General features: G+C 35.8%; 1 protein-coding gene across 2 annotated transcripts in view; it reads right to left on the minus strand.

Annotated features, from left to right (window-relative positions):
- Positions 1–10,971: 10,971 nt before the first annotated feature.
- Positions 10,972–17,389, minus strand: part of LOC128660130 (mitogen-activated protein kinase kinase kinase 3) — a 256,117-nt gene continuing 249,699 nt past the window's right edge. For both annotated transcript variants that reach the window (XM_053713777.1, XM_053713776.1), the window contains exon 17: positions 10,972–17,084. In XM_053713777.1, coding sequence (XP_053569752.1) covers positions 16,856–17,084 — 229 coding nt within the window. In that variant the 3' untranslated portion in view covers positions 10,972–16,855. The remainder of the gene's footprint in view (positions 17,085–17,389) is intronic.

The following is a 17,389-nucleotide window of genomic DNA, read 5'->3' on the forward strand; positions in this document are numbered from 1 at the left end:
ATAAAGTTGGTGGTTGTCCTGTATTCATTTTTATAGTAACACACATTGTGTTAGGCAGATTTCATCCCTTGAGCAAGTCAATGCAGAGGTGTACATCTCTCTGAAACTGGGAGGCTGGGGTGGAGCCAAATAGCCCAAGGAGGTATCTTTGGTTTAGCACCTGGGTAGCGCTTACTGATTGGTGTCTAAATGCAACCACCAGGGTCCCGGGGATCTGAACCAAAAATGGGCTGGCTCCTAAGCTTACATTCCTGCTTTTTTAAATAAATATACCAAGAGAACAAAGAAAAAATTATAATTTATAATTGGTTCTCTAGTCATTGGCTCCTTCTGACAAAGAAGGCAGGGAATAAACAAAAAGGAAATATTTCTCCCTGGGACCTTGACAAAAGTGGATATACACATAGATATGGAAGGAGCCAATGATTAGAGAGCCAACTACTCAACAAACTGTGCGGCACTTACCTCATTTTGATTGAGGTAGGTTTTTGTAAGTAGGAAGTTCATCTATCACTATTGGTTTCTGTGGGCACACCAACTTACCTGAAGTTTATCTTATCAAGAAATTTATTTCACGTGGGATCCTTTTTTAGACATCTTTTTTGGACTTTAATTACTGGACTTTATTGTAATATATATTCCTACATGTACATATTTTATCGATTAATACTATGTATGCAAATTGATTAATTTTCAGTTATAAGTACTGTTTTGCGCCTATATACCAATCTCCTTATCCATATATTTATATATATATATATATATATATATATATATATATATAGTCTGTGTATGTACTGTATACTATACGTATACATGTATATTTTAATTTCTATGTTCTTTACTTAGAAAAAAATGTTCTTTTTATTTTTAATGAGATATTTCTCTATAACTGTTTATACAATATATATGTATATATATCTACAGTATATATTCATATAGTATTATTACAATAAAATAATCATATTTATAAAGAAATATATATCATATTTAAAAAAATAAAAATAATTTTATTTGAAGAACATAGGCAATAATGTAAAGTATTCCTAAAGCACCTTTGACTTTAGTATAGTGAATCTAGCATTGAAGTGTATAGAGAGAAGAAGTTTATCTTGTCGTGACAACCTGAAGTTAGTGTGCATTGGGTTTTGGTCACGAGCAAACTTTTTACTTTCAACTTGTAAAACGCATGCTAACCCGCCCGCATTAAAGCTTACTTCTAGTGAAGTTTACGCACCACTTGTAATCTAAATCTGGTCCATTGTAATGACTTGTTATATCAGCTGTAGAGTGTACAATATATTGAAAACCTGCCTGTTAGGTTTATTTTTGTTTGTGAAATAGCTGCATTGCCACTTTTTAAATAGGCTGAGCTTGCAGAAACAGCTGGCATCCTTATTGTATTTATTTCTCTATACACACATACCCCTTATCTTATCGATTTATCTATACACAAAGGCTAATACCAAGCGCCTGATGATTTAAAGCTCTCCGCTTTGGTGAGATTGTCTAAGAAGTGTAAAGTCCCTCAAAGAGTTTTAGAATGGCAACTTTTAGCTTCAGTGTGGTTTATCTCACTATAGAAGGATCTAAATGAGGTTAGACACATACATTACTAAATTGTTCCACAAAGATTTTACGTGATTTCTCTTCATCTTGGCAAGTTTTTAATCCTCCGGCCCTTAGTGAGAGCAATTGAAAATTAACATTTTGTTATCTATTACTCCCACCCCCTGCTGGGCTGCTTCAAAAACAGCTATTTCAGATGACAAAAAAAGAGATATTTGTCAATAATTTCACCAGTGGCGTCACTAGGGGGGTGCCGGCCACACCTGGGTGACACCCTCCAGGGCGTGACAGCACAAAAAATCTTTTATTTATTTTTTATTTTAAAATTTTATTGAAATTCAAAGAAATACAATGTAGAGATGCATAGATTTTTTTATTAGAGGGGCCGGCATTTGTGAACATTAGTGGGACTGGGGAAATTGTAGACACTTAATTTTTTTGCCCCTTGAGCCAGCGCTGCAATTTCAACAAATAGTTTTCCCGGCTGCTTTTGCTTGCGAAGTTGCGCTGCTAGCCTAAACCTGTCTGCCTATCTGTGCTCACTGACGTGTGGAGCAGTGGAGTCACTCACTGCTGTCTCTCTAAACGGGACCTGGGAAATCGTGAGGGGGATGCTTGGCACCTGACTGCATGACTGTCTGACACTGTCTCTAAAGTGAAGGAGCCACAGATGATGCCCACCAGACCAGTAAGGTTACGGTACACTAAGTGCACACTGAAGAGGTAGGAGGGGAGGGCGGGCAGGGGTCTGGGGGGTGGGCAGAGGTGATTGGCCATAAGAAGTGGTAGGCACGCGACCTGGGGTAGGCACGCGACCCGGGGCTGTGCACTGACAGACTTGGAACAGAGTCAGAGAGCAGAATTTTCATAGTTTGCTGCCTAAACCTTTTCTTTAGTGGTTTATTTTAGAGTGCTCTGTTTATGTTTCATTTGATGTTCTGCTGAGCCAGGGAGCAGCTCTAGGCATGAGCTTCATAATTAATGCAGTGCAGTTTACATATTTTGTATGTGTGTGTGTCTGAGTTTTTGTGTGTCTAAGTGTTTTTGTGTGTCTAAGTGTTTTTGTGTGTGTGTCTGTGTGTCTCAGTGTTTTTGTGTGTGTGTGTGTGTCTCAGTGTTTTTGTGTGTCTAAGTGTTTTTGTGTGTGTGTCTGTGTGTCGAAGTGTTTTTGTGTGTGTGTCTGTGTGTCTCAGTGTTTTTGTGTGTGCATCTGAGTGTGTTTTTAAGTGTGTCTGAGTGTTTGTATGTGAGTGTGCCTGTGTTTTTGTGTGTGTCTGCTTTCTGGGGTGACACCATAACTTACCGCACCGGGTGACACCAGCCCTAGTGATGCCACTGAATTTCACACACTTTTGTAGGTAAAATGGATCATTGAGAACACATTAAAGAGGAGAACATTTTACAGTAAAATGCCCATTTTAATAACCTCTGTCTCTGTCTGGGATTGATTCTACAAATCAGTGCACATAATTCCAATGCCCCTTTAAAGCATCTCAGAGAGATGTCCGTGTGGACTTTTTACACAACTGGCTCATCTTTAAATGTTGTTTAGGTTCATTGTCCTGGTGAAAAATGAATCTAGTTCCACATAACTTTGAAGTGAATGTAAAGTTTAATAAATTACTGGCCAGTATATAAAAATAATCTTAAAAACAGGGGCACCTTAATTCAATAAAGTTTACAAAGACGCTTTAAAAAAAAAAAAATATTTACCATTGTGTTATGGTAAACATCCTGCCAATCCCATGCCCACATCTCCAGCTCGTGGGGCACGCAACGATTGGAGGAAGCCAAATTCGTCATTGATATGCTAAATACAGTAGGAGATGAGGGCGGAGGAACAGCAGTATGTTTACCATAATGCAATGGTAAATATTTTTAAAAAGAAGCATCTTTGTAAAGTTAATTCATAAAAATGCCCCTGTTTTTAAGATTATTTTTAGATACCGGGCAGTAACTGATTGAACTTTATAATCACTTTAAGCTAGGTAGGATGACATGCCTCTGCAGAATAGATTGCATTTTTTGTCGGTAAACAGTATGTTTCTTTCATGTAATTGGCAAGAGTCCATGAGCTAGTAACGTATGGGATATACAATCCTACCAGGAGGGGCAAAGTTTCCCAAACCTCAAAATGCCTATAAATACACCCCTCACCACACCCACAATTCAGTTTTACAAACTTTGCCTCCTATGAAGGTGGTGAAGTAAGTTTGTGCTAAGATTTCTACGTTGATATGAGCTTCTCAGCATTGTTGAAGCCCGGTTCCTCTCAGAGTACAGCAAATGTCAGAGGGACGTGAAGGGAGTATCACTTATGAATACGATGATTTCTCTAACGGGGGTCTATTTCATAGGTTCTCTGTTATCGGTCGTAGAGATTCATCTCCTACCTCCCTTTTCAGATCGACGATATACTCTCAATTTACCATTACCTCTACTGATAACTGTTTCAGTACTGGTTTGGCTATCTGCTATATGTGGATGGGTGTCTTTTGGTAAGTATGTTTTTTATTATTTAAGACACCTCAGCTATGGTTTGGCACTTTATGCATTTATATAAAGTTCTAAATATATGTATTGTACTTATATTTGCCTTGAGTCAGGTTCATGTATTTCCTTCTGCAGACTGTCAGTTTCATATTTGGGGAAAATAAAAAAAATTTAAGAATTTTTTTTCTTACCTGGGGTTTAGTCTTTTTTTCAATTGACTACTTCTTGCAAATTGCGGGCGGTATTAGGCCCGCGGGTGCGTCAAATGCTAGACTTTATTGCGTCATTCTTGGCGCGAGAATTTTTTTGGCGCGAAAAATACGTCTATGACGCAACTTCGTCATTTCCGGTGTCATAGTTGATGCCGAAGCCTTACACACGGTTGCGTCATTAGTGACGCAAGTGTGTCATTTCCGGTTATTATTGGGGCCAAAAATGTTTTCAGTTACGTTGTGCGTCATACTTGGCGCCAAACTTTTTCATTATTTTAATACCCCATTGATGTTTGCCTCTTGCCTTTTTCTCTATCAGAGGGCTATGCTAATTGATAATTTTGCTTTATATGTTGTTTTTTCTGATCCTGCCTCAGAAGTTTCTGCTGGAACATTGCTGCCTGACATCGGTTCTACCAAAGCTAAGTGCATTTGTTGTAAGATTGTGGAAATTATTTCGCCGAATGTCATTTGTAGTAGTTGTCATGATAAACTTTTACATGCAGATAGTGTGTCCATCAGTAATAGTACATTGCCAGTTGCAGTTCCTTCAACTTTTAATGTACATGATATACCTATGAATTTTAAAGAATTTGTTTCTGATTCTATCCTGAAGGCTTTGTCTGCATTTCCACCTTCTAATAAACGTAAAAGGTCTTTTAAAACTTCTCATTCAGTTGATGAAATTTCAAATGACCAACAACATTGACACTGACAAATCTACTTATTTATTCAAAATAGAGAATATGCGTTCTTTATTAAAAGAAGTTTTAATTACTTTGGATATTAAGGTAACCAGTCCTCTTGACGTTCAGTCTAATAAACGTTTAAATGCTGTTTTTAAACCTCCTGTGGTTTCTCCAGGGCATTTTTCCTATTCCTGAGGCTATTTCTGATATGATTTCTAAGGAATGGAATAAGCCAGGTACTTCTTTTATTCCTTCTTCAAGGTTTAAAAAATTGTATCCTTTACCAGCAAATTCTATAGAGTTTTGGGAAAAAATCCCCAAAGTGGATGGGGCTATTTCTACTCTTGCTAAACGTACCACTATTCCTATGGAAGATAGTACTTCCTTTAAGGATCCTTTAGATAGGAAGCTTGAATCTTATCTAAGGAAGGCCTATTTATATTCAGGTCATCTTCTCAGACTTGCAATTTCTTTGGCTGATGTTGCGGCTGCATCAACTTTCTGGTTGGAGAATTTAGCGCAACAAGAATTGGATTCTGACATATCTAGCATTATTCACTTACTGCAATATGCTAATCATTTTATTTGTGATGCCATTTTTGATATTATAAAAATTGATGTTAGATCCATGTCTTTAGCTATATTAGCTAGAAGAGCTTTGTGGCTTAAATCTTGGAATGCTGATATGACATCTAAATCTAGATTACTATCTCTTTCTTTCCAAGGTATAATTTATTTTGTTCTCAGTTGGATTCTATTATTTCAACTGTCACTGGGGGAAAGGGAGTTTTTCTGCCTCAGGATAAAAAACCTAAGAGTAAATCTAAGGCTTCTAACCGTTTTCGTTCCTTTCGTCAAAATAAGGAACAAAAACTCAATCCTTCCCCCAAGGAATCTGTTTCTAATTGGAAGCCTTCCTCAAATTGGAATAAATCCAAGCCATTTAAGAAACCAAAGTCAGCCCCTAAGTCCGCATGAAGGTGCGGCCCTCATTCCATTCTGGTAGGGGGCAGATTAAGGTTTTTCAAGGATATTTGGATACATTCTGTCCAAAATCAATAGATTCAGAGCATTGTCTCTCAAGGGTATCAAATAGGATTCAGAGTAAGACCTCCTGTGAGAAGATTTTTTTCTCTCACGTATCCCAACAAATCCAGTAAAAGCTCAGGCTTTCCTGAACTGTGTTTCAGACCTGGAGTCTTCAGGGGTAATCATGCCAGTTCCTTTTCAGGAACAAGGTTTGGGGTTTTATTCAAATCTATTCATTGTCCCAAAGAAGAAAAATTTATTCAGACCATTTCTGGAACTGAAAATTTTGAATCGTTATGTAAGAGTACCAACTTTCAAGATGGTGACTATAAGGACTATTCTGCCTTTTGTTCAGCGAGGACATTATATGTCCACAATAGACTTGCAGGATGCATACCTTCATATTCCGATTCATCCAGAACATTATCAGTTCCTGAGATTCTCTTTTCTAGACAAGCATTACCAATTTGTTGCTCTTCCATTTGGCCTAGCAACAGCTTCAAGAATCTTTTCAAAGGTTCTAGGTGCCCTACTCTCTGTAATCAGAGAACAGGGTATTGCGGTGTTTCCTTATTTGGACGATATCTTGGTACTAGCTCAGTCTTTACGTTCTGCAGAATCTCACACGAACCAACTAGTGTTGTTTCTTCGGAAACATGGATCAATTTACCAAAAAGTTTCTTGATTCCTCAGACAAGGGTCACCTTTTTAGGCTTCCAGATAGATTCCGTGTCTACGACTCTGTCTCTAACAGACAAGAGACGTTTAAAATTGGTTGCAGCCTGCCGGCACCTTCAGTCTCAGTCATTCCCTTCAGTGGCTATGTGCATGGAAGTTTTAGGTCTCATGACTGCAGCATCGGACACGATCCCCTTTGCTCGTTTTCACATGAGACCTCTACAGCTTTGTATGCTGAACCAATGGTGCAGGGATTATACAAAGATATCACAATTAATATCCTTAAATCAAAATGTACGACACTCTCTGACGTGGTGGATAGATCACCATCGTTTAGTTCAAGGGGCTTTTTTTTTTTCGACCAACCTGGACTGTGATCACAACAGATGCGAGTCTTTCAGGTTGGGGAGCTGTTTGGGGATCTCTGACAGCACAAGGGGTTTGGAAATCTCAAGAGGCGAGATTGCCAATAAATATTTTAGAACTCTGTGCAATTCTCAGAGCTCTTCAGTTTTGGCCTCTGTTAAAGAGAGAACCGTTCATTTGTTTTCAGACAGACAATATCACAGTGGCATATGTCAATCATCAGGGTGGGACTCACAGTTCCCAAGATATAAAAGAAGTATCTCGGATACTTGCTTGGGCGGAATCCAGCTCCTGTCTAATCTCTGCGGTGCATATCCCAGGTGTAGACAATTGGGAGGCGGATTATCTCAGCCGTCAGACTTTACATCCAGGGGAGTGGTCTCTCCATCCAGATGTGTTTTCTCAGATTGTTCAGATGTGGGGTCTTCCAGAGATAGATCTCATGGCCTCTCATCTAAACAAGAAACTTCCCAGATACCTGTCCAGGTCCAGGGATGTTCAGGCGGAAGCAGTGGATGCGCTGACACTTCCTTGGTGTTATCATCCTGCTTACATTTCTCCTCCTCTAGTTCTCCTTCCAAGAGTGATCTCCAAAATCATCATGGAACAATTGTTTGTGTTGCTGGTGGGTCCAGCATAGCCACACAGGTTTTGGTATGTGGATCTGGTTCGGATGTCCAGTTGCCAGCCTTGGCCACTTCCGTTAAGGCCGGACCTACTGTCCCAAGGTCCGTTTTTCCATCAGGATCTCAAATCATTAAATTTGAAGGTATGGAAATTGAACGCTTAGTACTAAGTCATAGAGGTTTCTCTGACTCAGTGATTAATACTATGTTACAAGCTCGTAAATCTGTCTCTAGAAAGATTTATTATAGAGTTTGGAAGACTTACATTTCATGGTGTTCTTCTCATAAATTCTCTTGGCATTCCTTTAGAATTCCTAGAATTTTACAGTTTCTTCAGGATGGTTTGGATAAGGGTTTGTCTGCAAGTTCCTTGAAGGGACAAATCTCTGCTCTGTTTTATTTCACAGAAAGATTGCTATACTTCCTGATATTCACTGTTTTGTACAAGCTTTAGTTCGTATTAAGCCTGTCATTAAATCAATTTCTCCTCCTTGGAGTCTTAATTTGCTTTTGAAGGCTTTACAGGCTCCTCCATTTGAGCCTATGCATTCTTTGGACATTAAACTACTTTCTTGGAAAGTGTTGTTCCTTTTGGCTATCTCTTCTGCTAGAAGATTTTCTGAGCTATCTGCTCTTTCTTGTGAGTCTCCTTTTCTAATCTTTCATCAGGATAAGGCAGTGTTGCGGACTTCTTTTCAATTTTTACCTAAGGTTGTGAATTCTAACAACATTAGTAGAGAAATTGTTGTCCCTTGCTTGTATCCTAATCCTAAGAATTCTTTGGAAAGATTCTTACATTCTTTGGATGTGGTAAGAGCTTTGAAATATTATGTGGAAGCTACTAAAGATTTCAGGAAGACTTCCAGTCTATTTGTTTTATTTTCTGGTCCTAGGAAAGGTCAGAAGGCTTCTACTATTTACTTCACTTCTTAGTTGAAACTTTTGATTCATCAAGCTTATTTGGAGTCGGGTCAGGCCCCGCCTCAGAGAATTACAGCTCATTCTACTAGATCAGTCTCCATTTCTTGGGCTTTTAAGAATGAAGCTTCAGTTGATCAGATTTGCAAAGCGGCAACTTGGTCCTCTTTGCATACATTTACTAAATTCTACTGTTTTGATGTATTTGCTTCTTCAGAAGCAGTTTTTGGTAGAAAAGTTCTTCAGGCAGCTGTTTCAGTTTGATTCTTCTGCTTTTGATTTAAGTTTTTTTCTTTCATTTATGAGAATAAATTTATTTTCTTGGGTTGTGGATTAATTTTTTCAGCGGAAAATGGCTGTTTTTCTTCTATCCCTCCCTCTCTAGTGACTCTTGCGTGGAGTTCCACATCTTGGGTATTGCTATCCCATACGTCACTAGCTCATGGACTCTTGCCAATTACATGAAAGAAAACATAATTTATGTAAGAACTTACCTGATAAATTAATTTCTTTCATATTGGCAAGAGTCCATGAGGCGCACCCTTTTTATGGTGGTTATGATTTTTTTGTATAAAGCACAATTATTTCCAAATTTCTTTTGTTGATGCTTTTTACTCCTTTCTTTATCACCCCACTGCTTGGCTATTCATTAAACTGAATTGTGGGTGTGGTGATGGGGTGTATTTATAGGCATTTTGAGGTTTGGGAAACTTTGCCCCTCCTGGTAGGATTGTATATCCCATACGTCACTAGCTCATGGACTCTTTCCAATATGAAAGAAATTAATTTATCAGGTAAGTTCTTACATAAATTATGTTTTTTCCAGTCTTCCACTGTTAATGTTCTATGTTTTTTAGTCCATACTAAACATTTACATTGTTAATGAATAAGTAGTTTAGAGACTGCTAACCCCTAAAGTTAACCATCCTTTGAGAGTTGTCTTTACTATGCTTTTGCTTACTGGGTAGGATGGTTTAGCTGGTCTTCAATTGTGATTGCAGGTGCTATTCTGTTCCATAATAATGTTAGCTTGATATACTTGTCTTTAGATAGTGTGGTCACTTTAGGTCTGCCTGGTCTTGCTTTAGATAAAAATTAGTTTCCCAGGATATATTCAAACTTTTTATTTTTTAGTTTAATGTCCTTTATAGACTGGGTATTTTTTCTGTCATAGTTGTATTTATTACTTTCACACTTTATGATTTAAAAAAATCTCTGAAAACAAAATAATCTAATGGATATTGTTTTGCTAAATTTCATAAATTAGAAAATGTGTCAATACCTCAGATATGTTCAGTAGGGTCTAAAAGTCTGAGTCCAGTTTCACTGGTTTTATGTGATCATTTATTAAAAAGTAGTATAATATTGTAATCAGTTGATAATTATTATTCAAGAATATATTATTCCAAATCAGTTTTTTTTTTTTTAATGTTTATGTGATATTACCAGTTATATGAATATCCCCTTAACACACGATGCATAAATATTTTCAAAACTGTTGTGACACTATATATTTGTTAAAAGTGTAAGATACTAGCACTAGCACATACTATGCACAGGACAGTGTCTTTATCAAGTGAAAGTTGAGCCATAGGGTGTATAGGTTATTCGTAAATAAAGAGAACTATTAAGCCCAGAGTGACTGTGTGATCATTTTTAATCTGTAATAAACAGTTAAACCCCCTGTGTGAGGAGTGTCTGTATATTTACTGGGCGCATACCTTAGAGTAGGAGTGATCAACCTTGTCCCTCCAGATGTTTTGAAACTACATTTCCCATGATGCTCAGCCAGCATTTCCCATAATATTTAGATACTTTAAGCATAATGGGAAATGTAGTAACAAAACCTCTAGATGGCCAAGGTTGATCACACCATTAGAGCCAATGTAGTTTCACTTGGGCGAGTACCGTTCTCTGAAGCACCAGATTTATATTTTGTGATACACTATGAAATTCTCTTTTTCTTTTAAGTTTTCAATATGAATTTGAATTGAAGGACTCTGTAAAGTAACACGTCACTTCAACCTTATAACTTAAACCTGAGCAACAGTCTATAAACAGCTCACAGTGTTGTATACTTTCTATATATTTTTATAATGTTGGTATGAATGTTCTAAATATAGTTAAGATATTTTTACATATAGTTGGATATCAATACAAAGAAGTAATTTAATAATATAATTCATTTAATTTTTTTTTCATTTTTACATTCTGAATGATAAAAAATGTTATTTTACTTCAATGTCTCTTACACTGAAAGCAATGTAGAGTAAGAGTGCTGTAAAATCAAACATTTCTAACATACACAATAATATTTCCAATGTTTACAAGCAAGAACAAACAAAAAAAGATAATAAAAGTGATAATGAAAATAAAGTTCTTAAAACAGAATTTTTAAATTGGTCTTCAATTTACACATTTATTTTATAAAAAAATTCAAGATTACAAAGGATAAAAATACATACAAAATAAATGACATTTTTAAAGCATGAAATCATGAACTTATACCTGAATTTACAACATAATATTCACGCTTATGTCACCTTAGTAATCTGAATATACATGAGCTTTTCCTTTGCCTATAACAACTCTCTGAGTGTAAATTTAAAATAGTTACCTATCCGCTAAGGCTCATGGGCCTAAATACATCTCTATAACAGTACAGTCTCCTTAGCTACTGTATGGACAGAGTAGGTACAACTACAACTACAACTAGGTAAATGTGGTCATTCAATATGTAAATTCCGAAAAGAAAAAAAATGTCATGGGCCTCACTCGTGTGTTTCCTATTAAAACAATACTGAGGTCACCGATTCCCATTACTGATTACCTTTCAGCACAGCATCTTTAAAATGATTCTCATTTTTTACATAAAGAAGAAGTTGTTCATTTTTACTCTGCAGGGACTAAAATGGATTTAACATTGAGGTACTGGGTTACGTCGGCAAGACTCCCAAAGAGTTTAAATACTATAAGGACATTTTTGACACTTGATGATTTATTTTTGCCTTTGTTATTTTTTTTGGCCTTAGTGTTGTAGTGTCAAAGATATTTTCTTTTTTAATGTCTGAATTTGGAAGCTATTTTGATAAATGTCACACTGCAACGTGTTTACCAGCATAGCTACTTGTATTTCCCGAAGAACATTCTATCTTTTAATAGTGCAAGAAGATAATTCAAAAAGAAAATTGTACACATTTGTCCCAATTCCATCTAAAAGAGGCCATTTTATAATGTTAAATTTTTTGTTAAAAAGAAAATAAATCCATAACCACAAACACAGAAGTGAATAATAAAAAAACCTTAAGGCTGAAACATCAATTATATTATATTCCAATTTAAAGCAGAATTGTAGATTTATTAGCAGCACATTACTGCATTAATATTATGAGATAATAACTCTGCATTTTTGGTTTACCTTGGTAAAAACAAAAACAAAAAACTAAACATAAATACAAAACACAAAAAACATAAAAAATTTTCTTCAAAATTATTGACACTGTATAATTTTTGTTTTGTGGTTATCTAAGCATACACTATTTACACATTTTATTGTTGATATACTTGATTAATGTCTTGAATTTACTACACAGCTATTCAGATCCTTCTCTAAAGCCCCCTAAAAATTAAGATCTGCACCTGTTATTTTAGAACATGTTTGGTTATTTTAGATTAAAATCTTCTGGTTCTTTAAAAAGTTCATTACAAAAACATTGATACAAAACCTACTTATGACCATTTATTGATCAGATCATAAGTAATATACTTTATTACCCCCTTCATTAAGGAGGTAATAAAGTATATTACAGATAACTTGTACGTTTAGCGAGTGGCCAACCGTAAAACTTGACTTTTTTCTCTTTACTGGAGATTGAGGTGAGGTTCCCAATTGCATATGCATAGATTTAACTTGCATCACGTAAGGCCATATTTTGTTCCAATGAGGTATGGAAAAACTTGTCCACATCACACACACCTCATACAAATCATTGTCCCCTATTTGAATGCATTATCTAGTCCTTAGTTATCCTTAGTTATTCTACCCAGCCTATCATAAAAGATCACATTCATTGTGTGAATGTTGCAGGGTCCTGCTTATGAATTGTATGGGATGCACAACAGCTAATTTTTGAGAAGCAGAAGAAATACATTTATTACAAAAACATGAGACAAAATGGCAAACAATACTTTTTGTAACTACACAAACATTTTATAGGGAATTCAATTTGAGGTGTTTTGCTCTGGTAAAACAAAATAGGTGGACTTTTTATTGCTGAAATTGTTTTATATACAGGTGGCCCTTGGTTCAATTTGCGCCATTTCAGAATAACAACCTATTTTTTCAGTCATGTGACTGCTATTGAAAAGCTTTGGAAAGCAAAGTGCACTAATTAAAATAGCCAGTAGGTGGAGCTGTCCGCTTGTTTTGCAGCAAAGTTATGCAACTTAAAGGGCCACTAAACCCAAAATCTTTCTTTCATGATTCAGATAGAGAATACAAATTTAAACAACATTACAATTTACTTCTATTATTTATTCTGCTTCATTTTTTAAATATCCTTAGTTGAAGAAAAAGCAATGCACATGGGTGAGCCAATCACACGAGGCTTCTATGTGCAGCAACCAATTGGCAGCTACTGAACATATCTAGATATGCTTTTCAGCAAAGAATATCAAGAGAATAAAACAAATTAGATAATAGAAGTAAATTAGAAAGATGTTTAAAATTGCATTCTCTTTCTAAATCATGAAAGAAAAAAATGTGGGTTTCATGTCCCTTTAACCCTTTGAGTGCTAATGACGGCTCTGAGCCGTCACAGAGTTTCCTACTCTGGTGCTAATGACGGCTCAGAGCCGTCACTAGTACTCTCCCACCTTGAGGGAGATTTGGGGGGTGCCAACCGGTCCTACCCCAGCGATCGTGCCTGTAGAATGACAGGCATTGTCGGGGCATCACGTTTTGAGTGGTAACGTCTAGCGCAATGACGTGATGACGTCACCGTGCAACTTTATTAACAATTTGTCAATACAAAGTATAGGGGAAAGGGGGCATGCTGCTTATAAGCCTCAGGCATCTAAGCAGCTAAAGACCCCCAAGACCCACCATTGGAAAGGTAATCGCCTAGCCATTCCAATGGTATAAGTCTAGGGGATCTGGAAAAAATAAAAAAAGTTAAAACATTTTTTTCACAAAATAAAAAAATAAATTAAATCAGCTTAGCACCCAGGTGGGAAAGTGCTTAGCACTAAAAGGGTTAAAGGGACATGAAACCCAACATTTTTCTTTCATGATTCAGATAGATAATAAAATTTTAAACAGCTTTCTAATTTACTTCTATTATCTAATTTGTTTCATTCTCTTGGTATCATTTGTTGAAGTAGCAGCAATGCACTAATGGTTTCTAACTGAACTCATGGGTGAGCCAATCACAATCAATATATATATGCAGCTACCAATCAACAGCTAGAATCTAGGTTCTCTGCTGCTCCTGAGCTTTCCTGGATAAAGCTTTCAGCAAAGGATAACAAGAGAAGAAAGCAAATTAAATAATAGAAGTAAATTTGAAAGTTGTTTAAAATTGTATTCTCTATCTGAATCATGAAAGAAAATGTTTGGGTTTCATGTCCCTTTAACAGCCTAAAATTGATCTGTGTACACAGAGCAGACATTAGCTATCGAGCAACAAGTTTTAGAAGCCACTTCCCTATTATCTTCCTGTCCAGCTGCTTGAGGTGAGGGTGACTAACTGCTTAATCACTGCAGATTGAAATGCATAGAATAGGTGCAGACCCAATATTATCTAACATGCTAACAATGCAGAGAACTGATTGCAGAAAAATGCAAGCAAAAAAACGTTTTTGTTCATTAAACTTAGTTTGATGATGATACAATCTATATTATTAGGTTTATAATGCTGTTTAACATTTAAAGTCTTCATTAAAGTCTTCATTTCAAAGCTTTAAAAATAATCTATTAGGTGTTACTTATGACAATTTTGAGAGGGGCCTGGAACCTAACCCCCTCACTTCCCATTGACTTACATTATAAACTGGATTTCAATTTACAACGGTTTCGAATTACAACCATTCCTCCTGAAAGCTAACCCCGGCGTAAACTGAGGGCTACCTGTATATATTTATATATTATGTATATACAGTATATATACATATACACACACACTTCTCTATTCAGCAGGTAAGGTATTAAAGTACATTAATAGTCTCCGCCTTCTCATAAGCCTCAACATTAAAGTGATGCAGAAAAGTTAATTTAAAGATAAACAAAAATATGTGAACCTGCATCTGATATGAGGCTAAATGTTACCTAATTACATCAAAAGGTAGGTATAAAAAATAGATATCATGTGATGCCTTGCAGAATAGGAATAGAAAACAAACCAATTCAGTTCACAATAAAAAGCTGTGTATAGAGAAATTTCCACAACAGGATGCAGCTAAATAAAGGGACAAATTTATTCTGATATTTACAATAAAGATTGCTTTGTAGCAATAGCTTCCTTATAGCTTATTCTTTAATAAAGCTGTTAATTCACCTATAAAATAATGACCTTATTTTAAAAGTCTTTGTTTCTCCTACACATTGTTACAAATGTTCTGTTGTACAAACAAGTGGTTTACCTTTGGAACACCCTTGACGTACTTTTGTTATTGACTTGACATCCCTGATTTATTTGTTTATTTTTCACATCTCAAGGGCTCCTTAATGTAACACAATGATAGAAAAATGAAAATACTGTGAACTAAATAAATATAGGTAATATTATAGACATATACAACAAAAGCAAAGCACGGAGAACAACATATGCTATTTGCTTCAGCTATTTTTATTCTGATTGTTTAAAGGGACATTGTCAAAATCAATTAAAGAGCAGCAGTTAAATACTGAAAACAATGTTAAAGGAACATAAAACACTATTTTTTACTTTCATGATTCAGATCAAGGATATCATTTTAAATAACTTTCTAGTTTGCTTTTATTATCTAATTTGTTTCATTCTCTTGGTATCCTTTGTTGAAAGAGCAGCAATGCACTACTGGAAGCAAGCTGAGCACGTCAGGAGAGCCAATGATAAGAAGCATATATGTGGAGCCTAATCAGCAGCTAGCTCCCAGTAGTGCAGTGCTGCTCCTAAGCATACCCAGGTATTCAAAGAGAACAAAGCAAATGAGATAAAATAGGTACATTAAAACATTGTTTAAAATGGTATGCTCTACCTAAATAATGAAAGCAACATTTAGGGTTTTAGGTCCTTTTAAGTGAAAATGCTAAAATTTAAACTAATAAACTGTAGTATTTGTTGTACAGAACCTATGAATTCTCATTGGCTGACAAGTTCAATTTTCATACCTCTATTGGTTGAGAGGGACACGTCTTTTCCAGGGGGGAAAGAAACACAAGACATTTTGAAATACCCTCTTTTAGATAAGACAAAAATGACTACAATGCCCCCTCAATGTAGGAAGAATGCCGTGAACAATTTGACACCTTTTCCCACTAACCCCAATTCTGTATATCCTAACATCCTATTTGAGAATTATGGGTCTAGAATGGTTTTATGAGCTGAGCACCATCTTAATAGCCCATATTTCCAACACTAAAATTGAGAAACCAATTTCACATCATAGATAGAAACGGCATTTTCTTAAGTGCTGACAAAGTCTGAAGATTATCACCGGTTATTTGATAAAACTTCCAAATACAAAATTCATCCTATCACTTCAAAGGAACATTTAACTTGAATAAGTGAAGTGTTTAAGTGGCTATGGAATGAAACAGTTACAAAAAAAAACCCAAAAAAACATTTTTACCATCATTAAAAAGTGAATACCAGGGTCAGCATTAGGAGACCACGTTGGCACACATCTTTGGCATGAATATTTTTGGTCCTATAAGTGTTAAAGAAGTCCTTTTAATGAACTAATTTAAGAGCCAGCTGCACCTAGCTATTACCCTGGGGTTAGAAATATTTTTTGGCATTATTTCTAAAACAGGATTATTAATACAATAAAAATAGAATGTCTTTGGTAACTAATGACCTGCTCCCATCCACGTGGGAAAGGTAAAAATGTGATTCAAACCTCTTCACTGTAAAACAGTACATAGTTGTCTTATACATGTTCCACCAGTGTCCATTTAATCCCTAGCTTTAACAGCCTTGAACTAAATGATGTTTTGGATATTCACACAGTAGGAAGACACAGATGTTTCTAAATCCTTCATACAGTTTTTTTTTCTTTTCAGTGAAATAAAAATTTAAATACTATGGATAACAAAGGGATGCCTTAAGAGTTCTTCTGCTGTGGGCCTCCGTTTTTCTTCAACAAATATCTGTTTCATAAAGTCTCTGCAGTAGTCTGAAACATTGTCTGGCAGCCTTGGCTTTGTAGGTTGAGTGGCAATTTTAAATATGGCAGCCATGGCTTCATATTCTGCCCACGGGGGCTTTTCTGTTAGCATTTCCACAACTGTACAAGCCACGCTCCTGTAGTCAAAAACAGTATTTTAATATATTTAATTAATAAGAGTATTATACTTTATTGTTAACTTTATTGTTAACTAAGAAATACTAGGATGTAGGAAAGTATTAATATTAAACAGCATGCAAGCTCGTTATCACACATATATGTTATATCATCAATATATTGCTCTATAGAATCAATTTTCTCCATCCTGTTCAAGTGTCCAAAGTTAATTATTCAATATGAACAATATTTATGCTTAACAAACTTATATTTAATACCATTTAGCACTTTACATGCAAATTTCTACTTAACAACGGGGCATAAA

Source organism: Bombina bombina, chromosome 5, assembly GCF_027579735.1.
Source record: "Bombina bombina isolate aBomBom1 chromosome 5, aBomBom1.pri, whole genome shotgun sequence".
NCBI lineage: Eukaryota > Metazoa > Chordata > Amphibia > Anura > Bombinatoridae > Bombina > Bombina bombina.